At 43.8% G+C, this 18,397-nt stretch overlaps 1 protein-coding gene and 1 long non-coding RNA gene across 4 annotated transcripts in view; one reads left to right on the top strand and one right to left on the bottom strand.

The window, feature by feature from the left end:
* phactr1 (phosphatase and actin regulator 1) overlaps positions 1–18,397 on the top strand; it is a 44,434-nt gene that overhangs the window by 21,288 nt on the left and 4,749 nt on the right. The window contains exons 1-8 of one of the 3 annotated variants that reach the window (XM_004571752.6): positions 4,184–4,543; positions 8,128–8,292; positions 11,541–11,621; positions 12,191–12,316; positions 12,402–12,599; positions 12,766–12,940; positions 16,568–16,761; positions 16,994–17,150. In XM_004571752.6, the coding sequence (XP_004571809.2) occupies positions 4,270–4,543; positions 8,128–8,292; positions 11,541–11,621; positions 12,191–12,316; positions 12,402–12,599; positions 12,766–12,940; positions 16,568–16,761; positions 16,994–17,150 (1,370 nt within the window). In that variant the 5' untranslated portion in view covers positions 4,184–4,269. Of the gene's footprint in view, positions 1–4,183; positions 4,544–8,127; positions 8,293–11,540; positions 11,622–12,190; positions 12,317–12,401; positions 12,600–12,678; positions 12,941–16,567; positions 16,762–16,993; positions 17,151–18,397 lie in introns of those variants that run through there. The other 2 variants (XM_004571751.6, XM_004571753.6) reach the window with 2 other exon arrangements.
* On the bottom strand, positions 8,104–17,045 carry LOC143413112 (uncharacterized). Its single transcript, XR_013093692.1, has 3 exons — positions 16,805–17,045; positions 16,547–16,652; positions 8,104–8,242 (listed from the first exon to the last, which is right to left on the bottom strand). It is a non-coding gene; the product is annotated as an uncharacterized LOC143413112 (long non-coding RNA).

Genomic DNA, 18,397 nt, shown 5'->3' with positions numbered 1-18,397 from the left:
ATCTCCTCCTCACTGGAGGAAGCAGCAGCACCCGAAGAGAGGTATTAAATCAGGCAAGTCATCAGAATAAGCTTGTGGAGACACCTGTGTGACACTTAAGGAGTCATGGTGGTCCTCACTTGTATCCCTGCTAAATTGAGCCTCATCCACTTCATCCGACCACTTCATTGCTCGAAGTCTTCTTAAAGGACATTTCTTTTATTTTACGCCCTTGTTTTTACTCTCAGCTAAGTGTGAGAGCTGTAGGTCTGATACTGAAGGAGGCGGGATCACTCCAGATGCAAGGCTTGTTCAATTAACAGTGCGCCTTTCATCTTGTAATACACAGCCTTGTACTTTGATTTTGAAATCCTCCATGACTCATCGTTTGCAGCAAGGAAAATGGAGCATATGCTTTGTTAATCTTAGTGTTACATAAATACGTAAGCATCCGCACACAATTCACACAATAAATAGCCTGAAATGATTGACTGTATAAATACAGGTCTAGTCAGTCAAACACAAACGCACATCCAAGGCCTACTAGTGTATTCCTGTGCATCACAGATGACTGTTGCAATATGAGGTTGATAGCAGATGATTAGACAGTGACTCCTCCTAACCAGCCAGCACCCTGCAGCTCAGTCTGTCACTGTTTCAGAAAGATGGATTAATGTATTTTACCTATTTGTTGTAAATGAGCGCCACCTGCTGGCAGAGAGTCGCAGCTACAGGCTGTGACCCTTGCTTGGCCTCCACAGAGAATATGCAAATTTCTCTCTTCATGCTTATTTTTAAAAGGCTTTCCAAATTTAACTTTTGTTTTCATCTTTTAAATCTTGGATCTGTTATGTGTGTCATTTTTTCTTGTTGTTTTTACTGATCAGCCACCCACCCACACACACACTCACACACAGCTATGCAGCTGTGAACCTCAAGAACATTTCAAGATTTCAATCTGCAACCTGGAAGAGTTAGTCGCTTCCAGTAAAACTGTGGATTTATTTTTGTTTCATACCACTTCAAATTCAGTGTTATTTACAAATTAACACTGACTAAAGGACCGTTATATTGTAAAGTAACAACCTTACAACATTAGAGAGGGAACCCCAATGATCAGACATGCAATAATCAGGTGATGGTGGGAATGGTAGAACTGGTATGTACCCTGCACTGGTATGGTGAAATGATCTATTGGGATAATATAGCACTATATTATATCTATATATTCGATTTTGAGGCTACAGTTTGCACTTGTTCACCAAAATTTGAATGTAGCAGGTTGGAAAAATGTTGCCTGGTCTGATGAGTTTTGATTTATGTTGCAATATTCAGACCTGAGTAACCATCTCCATCACTTTATGACCACAGCTCACTGATCTTCTAATGGCTCCTTCCAGCAGGATAACATGCCATGTGACAAAGCTCAGATCATTTGAAACTGGTTTAAATCAATAAAGATTGATTGATCTTAACATGACAAATAACAACTCCAGTGGCCTCCACAGGCACTAGACGCTCAATCCAATATCTTTGGGAGGTGATGAAGCGCAAGGTGGCTTACATGCATAACAGCTGACAAATCTGCAGCAACTGTATGATGCTGTCATGTCAACATGAACAGAAATCTCAGATGAATGTTTCCAGTCTTTGTCTTAGAGGCCGTTCTGAATGGAAAATGGTAAATGGCCTGCATTTGTATAGCGCTTTTCTAGTCCCTAAGGACCCCAAAGCGCTTCACACTACATTCAGTCATTCACACACAGGCGATGGCAAGCTACATTGTAGCCACAGCTGCCCTGGGGCGCACTGACAGAGGCGAGGCTGCCGGACACTGGCGCCACCGGGCCCTCTGACCACCACCAGTAGGCAAACATGGGGTTAGTATCTTGCCCAAGGATATTTGGCATGCAGCCAGGAGGCAGCCTGGGATCGAACCACCGACCTTCTGATTAGTGGCTGACCTGCTCTGCCACCTGAGCTACAGCCACCCTACAGCCTGTAGCTGAAAAGGAGGCAAAGGTCCTGGCAAAGTGTGTCTAATAAAGTGGCCAGTAAGCGTATATTCAAACACATAAAAGGGACAGCTGTTCGTGTCACACTCAGGCAGACTACGTGGCTTTGCTTCTGAATGTAAAAAGTCATTCCCTTGGTTTTCCAGGTTTTCCTTCTTTGGTTTAAAATACTACATCGTTAATGTCCGTGCTTCAACCTCATTGGCTAAAGCGGCGACTCGAATGCGCGTCATTGATCCGCGTGCAGACTGTGATTGGCTGCGGAGATGGGGGCTGGAGCTAGTTAAAGCTAAGGCTGGAAAAATAGGTGGAACCCAGAAAGGAAGTGGACCTTCAAAATAAAATAATGAAAAACGAATGATATCCAGACTAACGATGCCTAGAGGATTATAGGCTTTCTTGTTAATAAAGCACATCTAAGCCTACATTGTGGGTTTTTTTTAAATGCAGAGTACCTTGTCATTTTTCCGCCACCAATCAGTTTTGTTTGAAATTCATTAGCTGCAACAAAAAAGCAGCTTTAGATGTATTTTGCATTAGGTTTCTCAGAATGTATTAAGTTATTTTTACCTGGATCTTTAATCCTATTTGCTAAAAGTCTGGCTTCTTTTATCAGTAGTAAACTAATACATATTACGCTATGTAAGCCAGCAATGGACATTTGCAAGCATGCTGTCAATGCTGTTTCTTTTTTTGTCCACACAAGCTAATCATGTGCTTTAACAATCATCTTGTATTTTGAATTTTCATATAATGGTTCATTGGTGGGTACAGTAAATGGAACACTGAGTATCAGTCAGTGGAGCCACAAACATTTCAGCCTGTAGATATGCGTTTTTTCCTCTTCCAAATCTTCTACTCGTCCATTTGACAAATACCATATAGGGAGTGCTATTTAACCAGCTTTAACTTGCAAGCTCCGTTGCAGCTCACCTCCACCTCACCTTCTACTTAACACTCTTTTTTGTTTGTTTGTTTGTTTGTTTGTTTTAGTTAATAGGTAAAGGGGGCGATGTGGCTGATTATTTTTCTTGGTCTTTCTAGGTTGAAGTGGAGCAATATTTTTGTTGTCACCAAATACATATTCCACATAAAGATGACAACTTACAGTAACGCCTATTTGATGTCACTATTCAATTTTTCTGCAGAGACCATGAATTGCATTCAGTGATTTATTGCTTTTTGTAGTGTACGTGTTGTAAACAGGGATTTCTGTAATATTTTGCATGAAAGCTCCAGTTTGGTTAAGATTAGAGAGAGATTATCCTAGGAAGAGTAGGAAATGATACAGGTGGAGTGCATGGTCAGGGCATAATGGAGTTTTTTTTTCTCTGTTAGCCTGACAATAGACAAGACCCAAACTTGTGGCAAAAACAAGTACAACAACACAGAGAGCCTCATTCTGACACTGTTGTGTCTCCCTTCCCAATTTAATGGCAAATGCAAGAGGCGATTCAAAGGATAAAACATGGACTAATATAAGATTCCACAAGACCCAAACTTGTGGCAAAAACAAGTACAAGTTTAGATGCTACAGCTGTTTAAATAAAGTGTAAGAAGTGGCCTGGGCCGGATTATCCAGTAGGCATGTCCAGGGGCCCATGCGCAGTTGGTTCATCCAGGAGTCATTCATTTTTCCTGCCTCTTTCTCACACTGCTGAGGCTAGTGTGGGCTGAGTACTTCCAGTACTTTGCCAGAAAATTGGCATTTTTTTATTCAACAAATTTAGGATGAAAACACTGCAGTTAGTTTTTGAGACGTTCAGATGTTCAAGCTAAGTGGGAGGTAAAACATAGTAGCAGCAGCTCACTATCACAGTGGATTCATATCACAAGACTTTGAAGGTGCCAAAAGCTGCCCTCCCTAGAGGACGACCTGCTGCAGCTCCCAGCAGAAGAAGCGAGTGAAGGTGTGTTGTGAGGGTTACTTTTTTCAGTAGGATACAGTCAGTACTCTTCATCCTGTGTACACATTCCTTTATGTGTCTGATGAGAGAGAGGGGGGGGGATCGTAGAAACTAGCTGGCTGGGGTTCACCGAAAGATTTGTGGCCGGGGACGCGTGTAACCTGGTGACATGGTTGTGAAGGTACCAGCTTGGTTGCTGATCTGAAAAAGAAGAGCACAGCTTGTGGGCTTTTATTTTGTAGGAACTGAGGGGAAACAGCGTCGTATGTTGGTTGACTTGCAGGGGGTGGACAGAGCAGCAAACCGTTTGAAATCCCCTCTAGCGGAGCAGAGGGCGAGAGGGTCTATTCCTGCAGTCCAGCTCAAACATGGCGGGCTGTGGAGGAGACGTGATGTGCTCGTGGTCCGGACCTAAGACCCACGGCACATCCTCAACCCCGGCGTCCGAAGAGGGGGAGCTGAGGAAGAGAAGGAGAGCTTTCTGCCTGACCAGGATGAAGTCCCGTAACAGCTCCGAGAAGCATCAGCTTCAGCATCATCATGAGCCCGCCGCGAACAACAACAACAACACGCCGTTCATGATCCACTGCAAGGAGATCAAACACATCTGCAGCAACTGCCGAGGAGCCGAGCCGCTGGACGGTGAGACGCTTCAGGTTGCTTTGAGAGCAGGAGGAGGAGTACTCCTGCTTTTTAAATGATTGTGCTCATCGCTCCCTGCCTGCTGGTGGGGGTCGGGGTCAGCGCTCAGATCAGATCCCTGTATTGAATCTGTTTTACTTTACAGTGAGGTTAACAATAGCTGATGCTGTTTGAAAGCCTCTGCTGAGTCTTCTTCGCTGTCACGGGGCTGTGGTGTGGCTGGAGCTTCACTGTAAGCGCATGATTTCAAGTCCAGTTTTTGTTTTGCTTCCCTGTTTGCATCGTGAAAGCAGAAGTTCAGGGCATTCCACGCACGGATCGCTATAGTTTCAGTTAATATAGAGAGCTGGGAAATTTTCTGGTTTTGTCTTACTGGATTCCACAAACCAAACATCATCGTATGGTTTAGTCTTTTCCCTTATTAACTGCTATAACTATCACTTCAAGTTCAGACTGTCGGTGGATTATTATCTGCACTGATGCTGATGAATTTTCTGTCAATACAGAAATCAATTTATGGAGCCATCACTGCAGCAGTTCATCTCAAACACACACAACGTCAATAGTTGCTCTGGCTTAAATAACAGAGATCAATAGCTAATCATAGAATCTGTTCATTTAATCAGCTTGTGGTTTTATTTGAAAACCTTAGCGTGTGGATCAGTGGAGGCTTTGTTCTTTAATAAAACTCAGCCACTTGATTTAAATTGCTTAATCAGCCACCGGGGATTTAGTGAGCAGCCCTTTCAAAACCTGGTTTTACTGGCACGATTTGTTTGAGAAGAGATAACCAGAACTCGTTTGGAGTTTTCTTGACAGAGGATCTTCAACAGATGATCAAAAACGTCATTTTTCAGTAAACTCAGTAATGAAGAAACTGGTTTGCAGTGACAGTAACATTTCCTCTTCATTTATTGTTTACTTGAAGATGTTTCAGACTGTTGGCGTTCTTGTTTTTCCTCCACAAATCAACACAAGTCAAGTCAATTGATGCAACAGCTGGTGCCAGCATAGACTGTATAAAAAGATGACAGTGGCTACTGCTGGTCAGTGAATTTCATGCCTTGTGATTAACAAGCCGTTAGTTTCAAAAACATTTGCTCATTGGCTAAGTTAGTGATGGTGAAAATGTTAATGCCATCCACTGTCAAGAAACCAGTGGATGGCATCACAACAGCTACTCACATCTTTTATATGGTCTGCGGGACTGACACTCTTTTGGAGACAGCCTCAAGTGGCCATCAGAGGAACTGCAGTTTGGGGGGGTGGCGAGTCTTATTTTGCTTGATGCCCAGTAGCAAGGCCATTTAAAAAAAAAAGAGAGAGAAACAAAAACTAAAACTATGAATCAGCTAAGAAATTCAGTCGTAACACAGGCCTTCCAGCATCGTTGTTTTGGCTGAACCAAGTTGTTTTCGAGCTTGTTGTTCAGTGAGTCAGTGTTTTGAGGCATCAGTGAGATAACAGACCCCAGGTCAGACTGAAAGAATGTCTCCCTGCAGTGTGAGTCTGAGCCCTCTGACTCACTGCTGCTCTCGCTCCACTGCTTGTGGCGAGGGGGGGTTGGACTACACCAGGAGGGAGAAGACACCTTTTGTGTAAGGAGACAAAAGATGAGACAAACACAGTATGTCATCACCTCAAAATCTGCATAGTTTTGGGTTTTTTTTGCAGTCGAATGATGTCACTGTTGTCCTGGAAACACTAATTTTACTGCTTTAGGTGCTGGAGACGCTTCATTGAGAGAGCCTTTGTGCAAGGGAGGTTTCCGTGAGCTCTGACGTTCACACAGGGATGCTACACAGACTCAGAGTGTCTACTGAGGGGTTAGGGAGGGGAGGATGAGGGGGGGCTGACTGGATGTTGTTGAAGGAACTCTCAATGGCAGGTACAGTGTTGGTGCAGATTTGAACTGACATCTCTCTTCCAACAAGGCCTCCCGAAGGATGTCATCGCCTCCCGTCTGCAGCTGCCTACCAGTTTACACATGGCTGGTTTGTCCATCAACTGCTGATAATGTTTCAAATAGAGGAGAAATCACTGGCAAAAACACAGCTTCAAAGATTTTGACTTAAAGGTAGACTGATGGTCAAGTCGTACTGTATTTTTGTAATAGAACTGAAGGCAGTGATAATATACAACAGTCTTTTATCCATCCATCATCCATTGTCTCCTGCTTATCGGGGTCCACATCACAGGGACAGCAATCTAAACACACATGTCCAAACATCTCTCTCCTTAGCCACCTCATTCTGGGGAGCAGTCAGGCTTTCCCAGGCCAGCTGACAGATGTAATCTCTCCTCAGTCTGCCTCCATTTGGCCATGCCTGAAACACCTCACCTAGGAGGCGTCCAGAACCTCCACATCTGTCTGCTTTTGATGTGGAAAACAAGCATCTTTGACTCTGAGCCGCACATGATTTTGCAAAACATTCCTATGTTTTACTGCCAGATTTTCCCTGTCATTCCTCAATTACTTGTACAACATTCCCAGTTGAATTAAGTTTACTTCACCCAAATTCGAAACATTCCATGTGTTTGGATTCATTTCCATCTTTCCATTCATCTGTCTGACAAGTATCTGTTTGCACTGCATGCTTCTGTCGTGTGTGTGCAGGTTTACATCCTCTGCTGCCTGCTGAAATGTTGCCTTCCTTCCCCCCCTTTATTGCTGCTGGCTCTGCCCTTGTTTTGTAGAGGATGTTGTGTGTGTGTGTGTGTGTGTGTGTGTGTGTGTGTGTGTGTAATGGGAAAGGTGTAATTTCAAATGGAAAATCGGAGCATGCTGTATAGAGTGGCCTCCAGCATGATTACTTTGAGGAAAGTCCCTGTGGGGTGGGGGGAATTGTAGCTCAGAGGAAGAGGGTTAATGGAAAACATGGGAAAGGGAAGGCTCACAGTTGAAGAGGTTATAATTCTATCAGATTCTCACCACTGAAACCCCCCCCCCCCCTTTGGTCTGTGTTGTAGCTGGCTAACTCCTCTCTGTCCAAGTTTTTCTCTCCTCCTTCTTACATAAGGTTTCTGCTGCTGTGGCCACCTGACACATTAGCTGTGATTGAAAGCGATCCAAATAAGCTTTACCTGACTTGATTATGCAAAACCCCCCTGGCAGAAAATGTCCTCTGACATTTGAAGCAGAGAGCAGCGATCATCTGTTCTACTTAACTGTGGGTTAAAAGGGTCCCATTATCAGTTAATAAGCTATAGAATAATAGCTCATTTACTTTGTGCCCACCTGGCTGAGGCTTTAATAAAATGGTCATTAATCAGATCATTATCCAGAATGATTTCTTGAAAAAACAATTTTTGGGTCATTACCCGAAGGTCTTCCTTTTATGGCGATGTTTATCTGAGAAAAGGCATCAGGTTTTCAAATTTGTGCTACACTCTTCCTAAAAAAGAACTCAGACTATATCAGTCACCCAGATGCCAACTGTCAGTCGTCATAACGCCAAATATCCGAACAAATACGTTGTTGTGCTAAGCGTTGGAATAAAAAGCGCAAAATTAAGTGAGTCAAAACCACAAAAACAATGTTTTTATGCATTTTGTTTATCTGCTTGTTAATGTTGTCTTTTCAGCTGAGGAAGTGGAGAGGTTGGCAGCGATGCGCTCTGATTCGCTGGTACCGGGTACGCACACGCCCCCCATCCGGCGGCGGAGCAAATTCGCCACCCTGGGTCGTCTGTTCAAACCCTGGAAGTGGAGGAAGAAGAAGAGTGAGAAGTTTAAGCAGACGTCTGCAGGTGAGAACCAAAACTCTGTAAACAGCACATCTGCAGGTCGGCAGCCAGCTCTGCGCCTTTCTGTCCTCTCTGCCTCACTCCCATCTCTGACACCTAGCAACAGCCTTGAGAGACGCTGTCCTTTAAAATGTTAGCATCAAAAGTCTACTGTGCATGGTTGTGTCTGGCTATGCACAGGGAGATTTCATGAGTCCAGTCATTATAGTCTGATACGTCATATAAGCAAAGAATGGCTGTATGTAGATATTAAGCAGGAACAAGTAATATCAACCTTCATTTGTCCACTGAATTCAATTTTGGAAGTATACATAATGCGAATGCAAAGGTTTGTAGCTGGATTGGAATCCTGGACATTTCCATTAGACCATGAATGCAGCATCTTTATTTAGCTCTAAAATCCAAGTGAAGAATAATTAATTTTCAAATTGATACCATAGGTGCATCCACTAAAACTCTGGAGTTTGAAGTTCAGTGACCTTGACCTCAAGTCAGAGGTCAAGTTTATTGAAAATCTTGTGAATGTGATAACTCACGAAGGAAGTCACCTAGGATGTTCAAACTTATAGCTTTGACCTGTGACGTGGATGGGCTGACCTGTGTGACAGCCCATCCATGTCAAGAAAAGTGCAAAACTCCATTTGCTGTTAGATCCTCATTAGTGGCATCGCTGTCAGTCATTAATGAGGCTGCTCTCTCACATGTGTATCCACTCAATAGAGGATCCTGCTGCTTTCTGATTCTGCAGGTATGTAATAAACTCAGAAGAAAGACTTCTGCTAACAGCTGGAAGCAAGAAGGTAAACGTCACCTCCCACTTGTTTAGTCAAATTCGTGAGCTGTTACAGGCTCCGTCTTCATCATAAAGACTTTTCTACAGATAAAGAATAGTCAGCACAGCGGAAACATAGTAACTGATTTGTATTCTTTCAGTTTTGGTGCCCTTGTATATTTGGGATCCAGCCTCATAAATCAGAATGACTGAATTTGTGCTTTTTCTCAGGTGGTGTGATGAAATGCATAAATGCAATAAACATTGGGATCAGCCAAACTGCTATTCCAGACATCAGTGTATTCGTGTTCTTACACAATGAACTTATACTTGACTTTTTTTAAATGCTGTTGCTGAAAGCTGTTAATTCCACTGCTGTTCAGAGATGCCAACACAGCAGCTGTGGAAGAATTGATCATTAATGTTGGCCGTAGCAACAAGTGAGCTTCAAATGGAGTTCGCCAGCCGACGTGTTGTCTCTTTAACAGTGAATTAACACTTCATTCAAAGCAGTGAGCAAATTTGAAAGTAGTTTCATATGTCTGGCTCGGGGCTACAATATTCAGCGAGTACTAAGCTGTGAAGCGAAGGAAAGTGTTGGATTTGGATGCCGAAATAGCCGCTGTTGTTGTTGTTTCTCAGCTGGCTGAATCATTTTACATCCTGCTCTCACTGAGCGACGCAAACACGCAGCAGAGGGGTGAAGAGAGGCTTCCTGCAGCCAAGCTGTTCCCCCAGCTGTCATAGCAGTTACACTTTTTTTTTTACCCTGCTGAAAACCTTCCTGCCTTCTCTGCACCCAGATAATGAACAGTATACGTTTTATAGCATGTGTACGTGCGCACAGGTGCTACACGTTGCGTGTACCGTGTGCTTTTGCTGCACCCTGCTGTCATGCAGTCAAGGTGCATTGGATTATCCAGATTTTCGTGCTTCAAGTAAAAATATAGCTGTGGGGTTGAATAGGGTTTACTGTAGGAAACACAGACAGTTATGACTACAATACATTGACACTGGGGCAACATATACGGAACCAGTTTTACATTGTATCCCTGGGCACTTTTTCTCCACTTTCTTTAGCTGAATCTATGAAACATATCAAAGATCACACAAAGTTTGACAGACATAAAATAGTATTATTGCATCAACAAGGTGATTCTCAAAGAAACATTGGAATGGAGAGCATTTGTTTTACAACAGCTTCATTTTCAGCATGACAGCGAACCCAAACACACTGCCAATCTAGTAAAAGCATACCTGTATGGAACTGTCAGTCATGGATTGGCCTCCCCACAGCCTGGACTCAAACAACGTGGGAACAGAAACGGAACAGAAGGGGGGGCAACATCCAAAGAAGAGCTTTGAATGTCCTTTAAAAAGCCTGAAGAACTATTTTTGAAGACTTCTCGAGGCTTTTTCCCATAAAGACAACATTAGACCAGCGCCTCTGTACCCTTAACAATGAGTGTTGACACCTCAGTGTATACATAAATAAAGATGTGGTTTGACGACCATTAGAATTGTTTTGGGGGGGTTTTCATGGTTAGCTGAATAGGCAGAGACCACGCTCGCTAACTTCTAATGAAAACCCAGTGATTTTGTGATATACAGCCTGAAATATGACAGAAACCACTCAGAAAAGAGCTTCACGGGTTACTCCTAGAAGAGAAGTCACTAGAAAGCTGCCCTAAGAGAGTTCAGCTCTTGTTGAAGAATAAAGGTGGTTTTACCAAATGCTGACATTCAAGGTCGTTACAATTTTACAAACTCAGTTTTTGCCTTAAATACTGTATTTTCATGTGTGTTTGTGCGCGTTTTAATAAATTGTTGCTTCTCTTTTCCACGGGGTAGTTCAAGACTTTTGCTCCATAAAGGCTATATAAGACAAAATGCATCAGTTAGACAATAATCCTGCATTACTATGTGTGTGGGTGATGTGTAGATATCAGTTTACCAAACTGAGCTGTTAGAAAGCAACACAGAAAAACGCATTACAAACGCCATTAAATGACTTCATTAGATATAGTGTATGTCAGGGTTTAAAAAAAAAAAAAAAGACTTGTAGTATTGTAATATTGCTTTTATTAACTCCCCCACCCTAACACTTTACTGATATTGTCTCAAACCCTACCAATCAAAATGGCATTGGAAAAGATACGTTTTCACAGCTCATGCTGGATATGCTAGAAAATGAAAAAGTGTTATTTACGGGAAATGTTTAGGAGTGAGGAGGCGAGTAGGCATCTCTGTCAGAGGATCAGTGAACTGGTAGTGTTATGTTTGTGCGCACAGCTCAGAGGGTCAGTCACATGATATTTCCTTGGCACACAGCAGCAGTGCTGGAAGCAGCAGCAAGTCCAAAGAAACAGCTGCTGCAGCTGACTCGTTCCTCGATCCTGATAACTCTGTTAGCATCCAGCGCAGCAGCTTTCTTCCTGTTCAAGTCGTTTATGACGTCTCCTCCTCTGTGCTCCCTCAGTGTTGGAGAGGAAGATGTCCACTCGCCAGAGCAGAGAGGAGCTCATCAAGAAGGGACTCCTAAAGGAGGTCTATGAGAAAGGTGAGGCTCCACACAGCGAAGGTGAGAAAGAAAGTGGCCAGTGTTGTAGTATTAGTTGTTCTCTTTGTTTGCGGCCTGATTTTGATTTTAGGTTCAAATTCGAATGTAAAGTAAGATTTTTCCGGTTGCAGCTTCTCAGTTGTGATTCATGCCTTTTCTCTTGCACTTTGATTGGTTTGAGTCTCTCACATTGTTCTGTCATCAGTGGGGTGGTGCTGTTTAAGTGCTGCAGCGCACCAAAGACTCACGCAAGCTTGTGCACAGTTGTAACTCATTTTTTAAGTGTCAGTAAATCCAGTGACAAGTTTACTTACAGCACACCAGTCAGCTTTATCATGACAAGACTGAGCTTAGGAATATGTGTGCCTGTCTGATCCTTACCACCATTCCCTCACATCCAGCTGCTCTACCTGGGTGTTTCTCCCTATCTATCTTTGAAAACTACACTGTTACGTGATTCATATTTTCTCTAAGCAAAATTTGAAAAAAATGCTACATAAGGAGATCCTTTGCTCTGTTTTTTCATTTTTTACCTACTTTTGAACACCAATGTGCATCTTTCTGTGCAGATGGTGCATCTCTGACCATCCGGGAGGAGGTGAAGATAGAGAATGGTCGTTCCTCGGTGCTTGGCTCCAGCCTGTCGGAGTCTGAAGGTAGTGAGCTGATGGAGGGAGCAGCAGGAGCAGCTGTAGGTAGGCAGCACAGCCTCAGAACCACTGAAACCTCTTTAGGTATTTGATTCACAGTGGTCTCTGACTCCTTTGTTGTTTCCCCCAGGCTCCCTGGAGTTTCAAATGCCTAGTGATGCTCAACAGGACCACACCCAGAAATCCAGTCAGGCTCCGCCCACAAAGAAGTCTATCGTATATCAGGCTGATGGTGCTGAATCAACCCTCTGCAGACCTCCAACGCTACACAAACAACCTCCCGCTCTGCCACCCAAGCCTTTCAACAGGCTACCCAATCACATTACAGGTGAGTGTGTCTCCATGCGTGCTCACAACCGCATTAGTGCGCGTGTGCCTAATCCTCCCACGTCCACCTCCTCGTGCAGACGGCGCCCCCGTGAAGTTGCCATGCATGTCGGCTAAGTTGTCTCCTCCTCTACCTCCGAAGAAGCTCATGATCTCCGTACCTGCAGGGAGCATGGAGCCCTCTTCTATCGCCTTCCAGAAGTGCCCCGCCCCTCCCAGCCATGCTCCAATGGGTGCACACTCACTGCAGTACGGGACCCTGCCTGTTCCTCTCCACCCGCCCAGCCGAATCATAGAGGAGCTGAACAAAACCCTGGCCCTCACCATGCAGAGGTTTGAGAGGTGAGGATCACACCGCAGAGGCCAGAAAGTCAAGAAAATATCAGCGAAAAGTCAAAAGGCTCATTAAATTGATCGTTTAGAACGAGCCTGTAACATAAAGAAGCTGGGACAATCATATTTTGGACTAAACAAAAATTTACAAAAATGATTAAAAAAAATATTGTTTGATTATATAGTAGTTTTACAAAACTGAGAAAGACCAATTGATTAATCAACCAGTCCCCTCTGTACTAAATCCAGCCCTGGGCAACTTTGCTAAGCACCAACCCCCGTGCCACAAAAAGTAGGGAAGAGTGTCGGCCCCCTTATTCCCAAAGCAGATGGCTCTGTATGTTGACTTGGCACCAAGTTGAAAGCTCGGATGCTACTCTGTTCTGAACATGGACAGCTGTCATTCCTTATATACTTCTTTAAAGTCCGCTGCCCAGGCACACAGGTAGTGTGTTGTAATGTAAAAACAGACAGGCAAGCTGATGTCCACACGGACCCTCGCTCACTGTCTGATGAAGAAATTTACATCACAGGGATCCAAGCAGATCCAACTGACCCAGAAGCCAGATGACCTCCCATTTATCCAGGCTAGGTTGTGATACTCTGAGACGTGTAAGGTGAATGTTTTAAGAGCTCCTACAGTGACTATGATGATCTTTTGCTATAGAATCACGATCTGAGTTGGAATCCTTCACACCAACTCACAAAAGTCATCCACGGAAAGCACAACGCCATTTTAAGATTCACAAATGTGTAATTTATAGGGAAATATTCCTATTTTTTTGACAGTTGTCTAGGAAGAATATGGCTGCGCAGCACATACACAACCATAGGTGGTGTGTTTTTTGTTTTTTTTAGTAAGGCAGAGCTATCCGTTTTACAAAAACAAATTGAAACATCTGTTTGGCTTTCAAGGGTCTTTCTGGATTTGGATGGAGTGTCTGACTCCAGAATAGTGTGTATGATCTGCTCCCACCTGAATGGGCATTTTAAGGATTCACATTCAGAAAAGATTAGATTGAGTTCTGGTCTTTCCATAGTTGCCTGTAGTCCACAGTGAAAAATTGTTTTTCTTCAAAGTAGGTGTAGCTCTTTACATGACGGAGTTTCTACACAGCTGGGTCGGTGCTATGATTTTACTTTATTTAATTCATAAGGTTAGTTAGTAGAGCTTCCAACCGTCCTGTAAAAAACGGAATCGTCCCGTATTCAGAGAAAATATTACGCGTTTCGTATTGAGCTGAAAAGGAACACAGTTTGTCCCGTACTTCAGCTAGGATGAAAAAGACACAAAGCTGGAGTTATCCTGCGCCTTTACGCTATCAGCTGACTCTTCTTCTCTCATTCAATCCTGAAACTGATCAATGATCAGCTGACGCAAGTCCCGTCTCTCCTTTGTTTATCGCCCACTTTGCGCCAGAAAGAGGAAACCAGCGGATGTCGCGCTAAACAGCAGCGCGTTTAAGCTTGATCAGCTGTTGTTAGAATGTATTTAATATTAATTTCTAGTATCAGCTGATTTTTGCTGGAGCCACAGCTGTAAAGCTGCTGGTCATGATATGGTTTGGTTATGTGATGAGAGGGAAACCAGGAGATGTCCTTACTGAATCATCAGAGCTGAACAGGTGATGGAGAAACAGGTTTACCTTTTAGGTGACATGAATGAGTTGAAGGGAAGCTATGAACTGTTTCTGAGAGACAAATAACACCAGGATCCTTTTTCTACATAGCTGACAGCTGGTAACTGTGCAGGGGCGGGTCTAGCAAAGTTTTGCCAGGGGGGCCAGGTAGGACATTAACAGGGAGAGGGGGGCACAAAGACATACTTTTCTTTCTTATTCTCATTTAAAATGTCTCGCTTTTAAAAAATAATTATCTGAATCTTACAACCAAAGTTTTTATCTGATGTACAACGTATAGAAATCATACACATACCAACAAGACAGTGAACATCACTGTCACAACAGCGTTTGTTTTCATTCAAAGGCTTTATGGCTTTTCTTATAATACCTGGTGGGCCGGTCTGTAGTCAAAATGCCCGGGCCGATTTTTTTGTCCCAGTCCAGCCCTGGGCACGACACGCAGTGAATTAATCTGAGAGGGTGCATTAAAAAATAAATGGCCGGGCCAGCGGTGCACATCGCAAATTAGCTCGCATAGACACATTAGTTGTACCACTTCTTAATGACGGCATCTTAGCTAACAACCCCGACTACCAGATTCAACTTGTAATTGGCTAAAAATCACTTAGCCTACTGGTGAGAGGGACGTTGCTAGCTGTCAGTTTTTTCAAGCGATGTTGAAATTTCCACGTTCCGACACTTCAAATGCTTCAGGAGCTCTCCGCTCAGCACAGCAACTGTTAATATAGATCGTTATTAAATTTATTGCTAATGCAATTATATGGCACATTGACTTCTGAGGAAACTTTAGATGGCACTCGTCATCAAAAAGGTTGCCTACCCCTGGTCTAGAGGAATACATACAAAACAATAGAGAGGCACACATTGGAGAGCAAAGTGCTTGGAGGTAGTGCAAAGAAAAGACTTGTCTTTGCACTGTCTGTTTAAGTATCACTATTTAGTCTGTCTATTCACAGTCTGAATTAGAGTCGGTGTGTGAGTGGACTGAGTGATCAGGGTTACTCAGACCATGGCTCAGATCGGTGAGGTGGGTGGGCAGGGGTGGGGTGTCGGGGGAGAATATTTTTTAACAGGTGCCTCAGGTCAATGAGGTGTGTGACCTGATTGACCTGAGGCACTGACCAGAGGGCAACTGGTCAAACAGGTGGTGAGCAGGGTCCACGGGGTCACCTGTGATCCCATCCCAAGAGACCATCACCCGATCTTCCAGGGGCAGGAGGGAAGGATCGGACGATGGGGGAGCGACAGGGCAGCCAATAATGTTTTTGGGCAGTGTTAATTAACCTCTGCGCAGCCTTTCTGTTCTCAGTAGTGGCTCCTGCGTTCCAAAAATCCAGAGCGCGCCCTCCACTCAGGAGTGGAGGAAGACCAGCATCAGCCTCAGGTTATTCTTTCTCAGATTCCACCCATTCTCCTTTTATAATAAGAGGGGAGTGGACCGGTCTGTGCTTCCTGAAGCCCATTAGGAGTTCTTTTGTTTTAAGGATGTTCAGCTTCAGGTTCTTTTCTGAGCACCAGTGGACAGGTTTTCTACCTCCACCCTGTACGCCGTCTCATCTATATCAGAGATGAGCCCAACCATCGTGCAGGTTCCAATAGGGGATCTGAAGGTGGTCCAGTTTGGGGATGAAGATGTCTGTCATTATGGTGTTGAATGCTGAGCTGTAGTGCATCTTTGCGTAGCTCTTCCTGTTCTCCAGATGGCTCAGCGCTCTGTGAAGGGTGATGGTGATGACATCCTATGTGGATTTGCTCTGTAAGCAAACTGGTGGGGGTCAAAGCAGGGGGTAGCAGTCTCTGATGTGCTGAGACACTATCTGCTCTAAGTACTTCAGGACTACAGAGGGCTACAGGTCTGTAGTCATTGAGGCTGTCTATGCCATAATGGTAGAGGCCTTCAGACATAACCATAACCCTCACTTCACACAGCAGTGAACGTGTATGTGTGAATATGTTTGTGTGACACGTTTACCATTTCATTCTGAAACTGCAGCTCCATGATGCACGCCGTTCCCACGGTGATGATCGAGTGCGACGATGACAAAGAGAACCTCCCTAACGAGGCAGACTACGAGGACCTGCCGGGCATGTACAAGGATGAGGAAGAGGAGGAAGAGGAAGACGAGGAGGAAGATGAGGAGGAGGAGGAAGACGAAGAAGAGGATGAGGATGATACACTGTTTACAAGTAAGCATCTTTTTGTCTTTATTAAAATTTGGCTTACACCCACCATGGTCTTCAAGGTTACATTGAAACCCTGAAAAACAATAAAGAGGACAGAGACGTGTACATTAATGAGAATTACAAAAATATTTACTGCAGAAGAAGATCTATACTGTGTGCCTCTTACTGGGAGGCTGCGACAGCCTCAATCTGCTTAACTTTGATACGATTTCCTCTGCCAATATGTTCAATAAAGGCACACTGGCCATGAAGGTCTTACGAAAAGACTCTCTGGCCATCAAGCTGAGCAACCGTCCATCCAAAAGAGAGCTGGAGGAGAAGAACATCCTGCCACTGCATTCGGACCAGGAGCGGCTCGAATCCCGGCAACAGACGGCCACCAAACTGACGAGGTGAGCTTCCGACTTAAGAGCACACATGCTGATGTGGCACCGAGCCACTCGGAGGAGCGGTACACTTGAGGTCACATCTAGTCCTATTTTAAAGTGCCAAACTTTTAATGAGGTTTCTAATAAAAATGCCCACTGCTCAGGAGTTGTCCATCATATCACATCACACGTGACACAACCACCGTTTTTTGGGAAATGCGAGTATTCCCTGAGTCGTTAGTAGTGCTTCCTGTTTCTTCCGGTTGCAAAAACCTGTGAGAAAACTGAGTGATTACTTTGGTAGCTAGGAAATATCCAGGGTTGCCTGTAGTTCTTCTTGTTTTTTACCCTGTCCTGTACAACAGCTTTAGCTAGCAGAATCAGGTTGTGCCAAACACTTTGCTTTGCCAAGAGGAGCCCTGTAAATTTTTTAGAACGCTTTAGCTTGTCGCTGAAAACAATCCTATTTTACCAGTTTTCATTTCCAGTGTGTGTTTTCTCAGCTCCACTGCGGCTCAAAGAGCAGCTTGTCAGTCTTTATAGACAAGTCCGTCACTTCCATTCAAACTATGACTGCAGCAATATGCTGGTGACCAAAGTAATCATAAAGAGGCTTTTACCAGCCGGCTGGAGACTACACATTTTCCTCTAACGACAGGTGGTGGCCAGGAGCTCACTGATTGGTCTGTATGTCTGTGTTAGAAGTCATTTTCTCAGTGACTGACATCAACCTTCACAAACCAGTTGGGAACAAGCATTTTTCCTTCACGACCAGAGGTTGCCTCGCTAGCAAAACTAACCATGTTTACAGCCCGTGTAGCTAATTTCAGTCGCAAAAAATAGTTCATCTTGGTTATATTTCTATCGCAATCCATGCTGTTGCAAAATTCTACTCTAATATTGTTTGATATCATAGTGGCAAGTCCACATTTTATATACAGAAATGTATGAAATGTACTAAAATTTATCTAAAATCTAAAGCACACACACAGTACTTAGCTACATCATTACTGCAGTAAATATCCATCTTCTATAACCACTCGCTGTAATATATGGCCGGGGGCATTACCCTACATATTCATTGTGCTCTTTGGTCCCACTTAATAGGTTTTTATAATATTAGGACAACTTGTAGTGTGCAACTGCTTGTATTACTTAATGAACTCCACATCTTAACATTAGTTGGTATTGTTTTGTTAGCTGGCTCTGGAGGAATCATCTTTATCTTTATCTTCCTCTGGCTGATGTTTTGAGCCTCTGCACTGTCCACC

This window comes from Maylandia zebra, linkage group LG17 (genome assembly GCF_041146795.1).
Source record: "Maylandia zebra isolate NMK-2024a linkage group LG17, Mzebra_GT3a, whole genome shotgun sequence".
Classification (NCBI taxonomy): domain Eukaryota; kingdom Metazoa; phylum Chordata; class Actinopteri; order Cichliformes; family Cichlidae; genus Maylandia; species Maylandia zebra.
The sequence above is the reverse complement of the archived record's forward strand: the minus strand, read 5'-3'. Positions and strand labels throughout refer to the sequence as shown.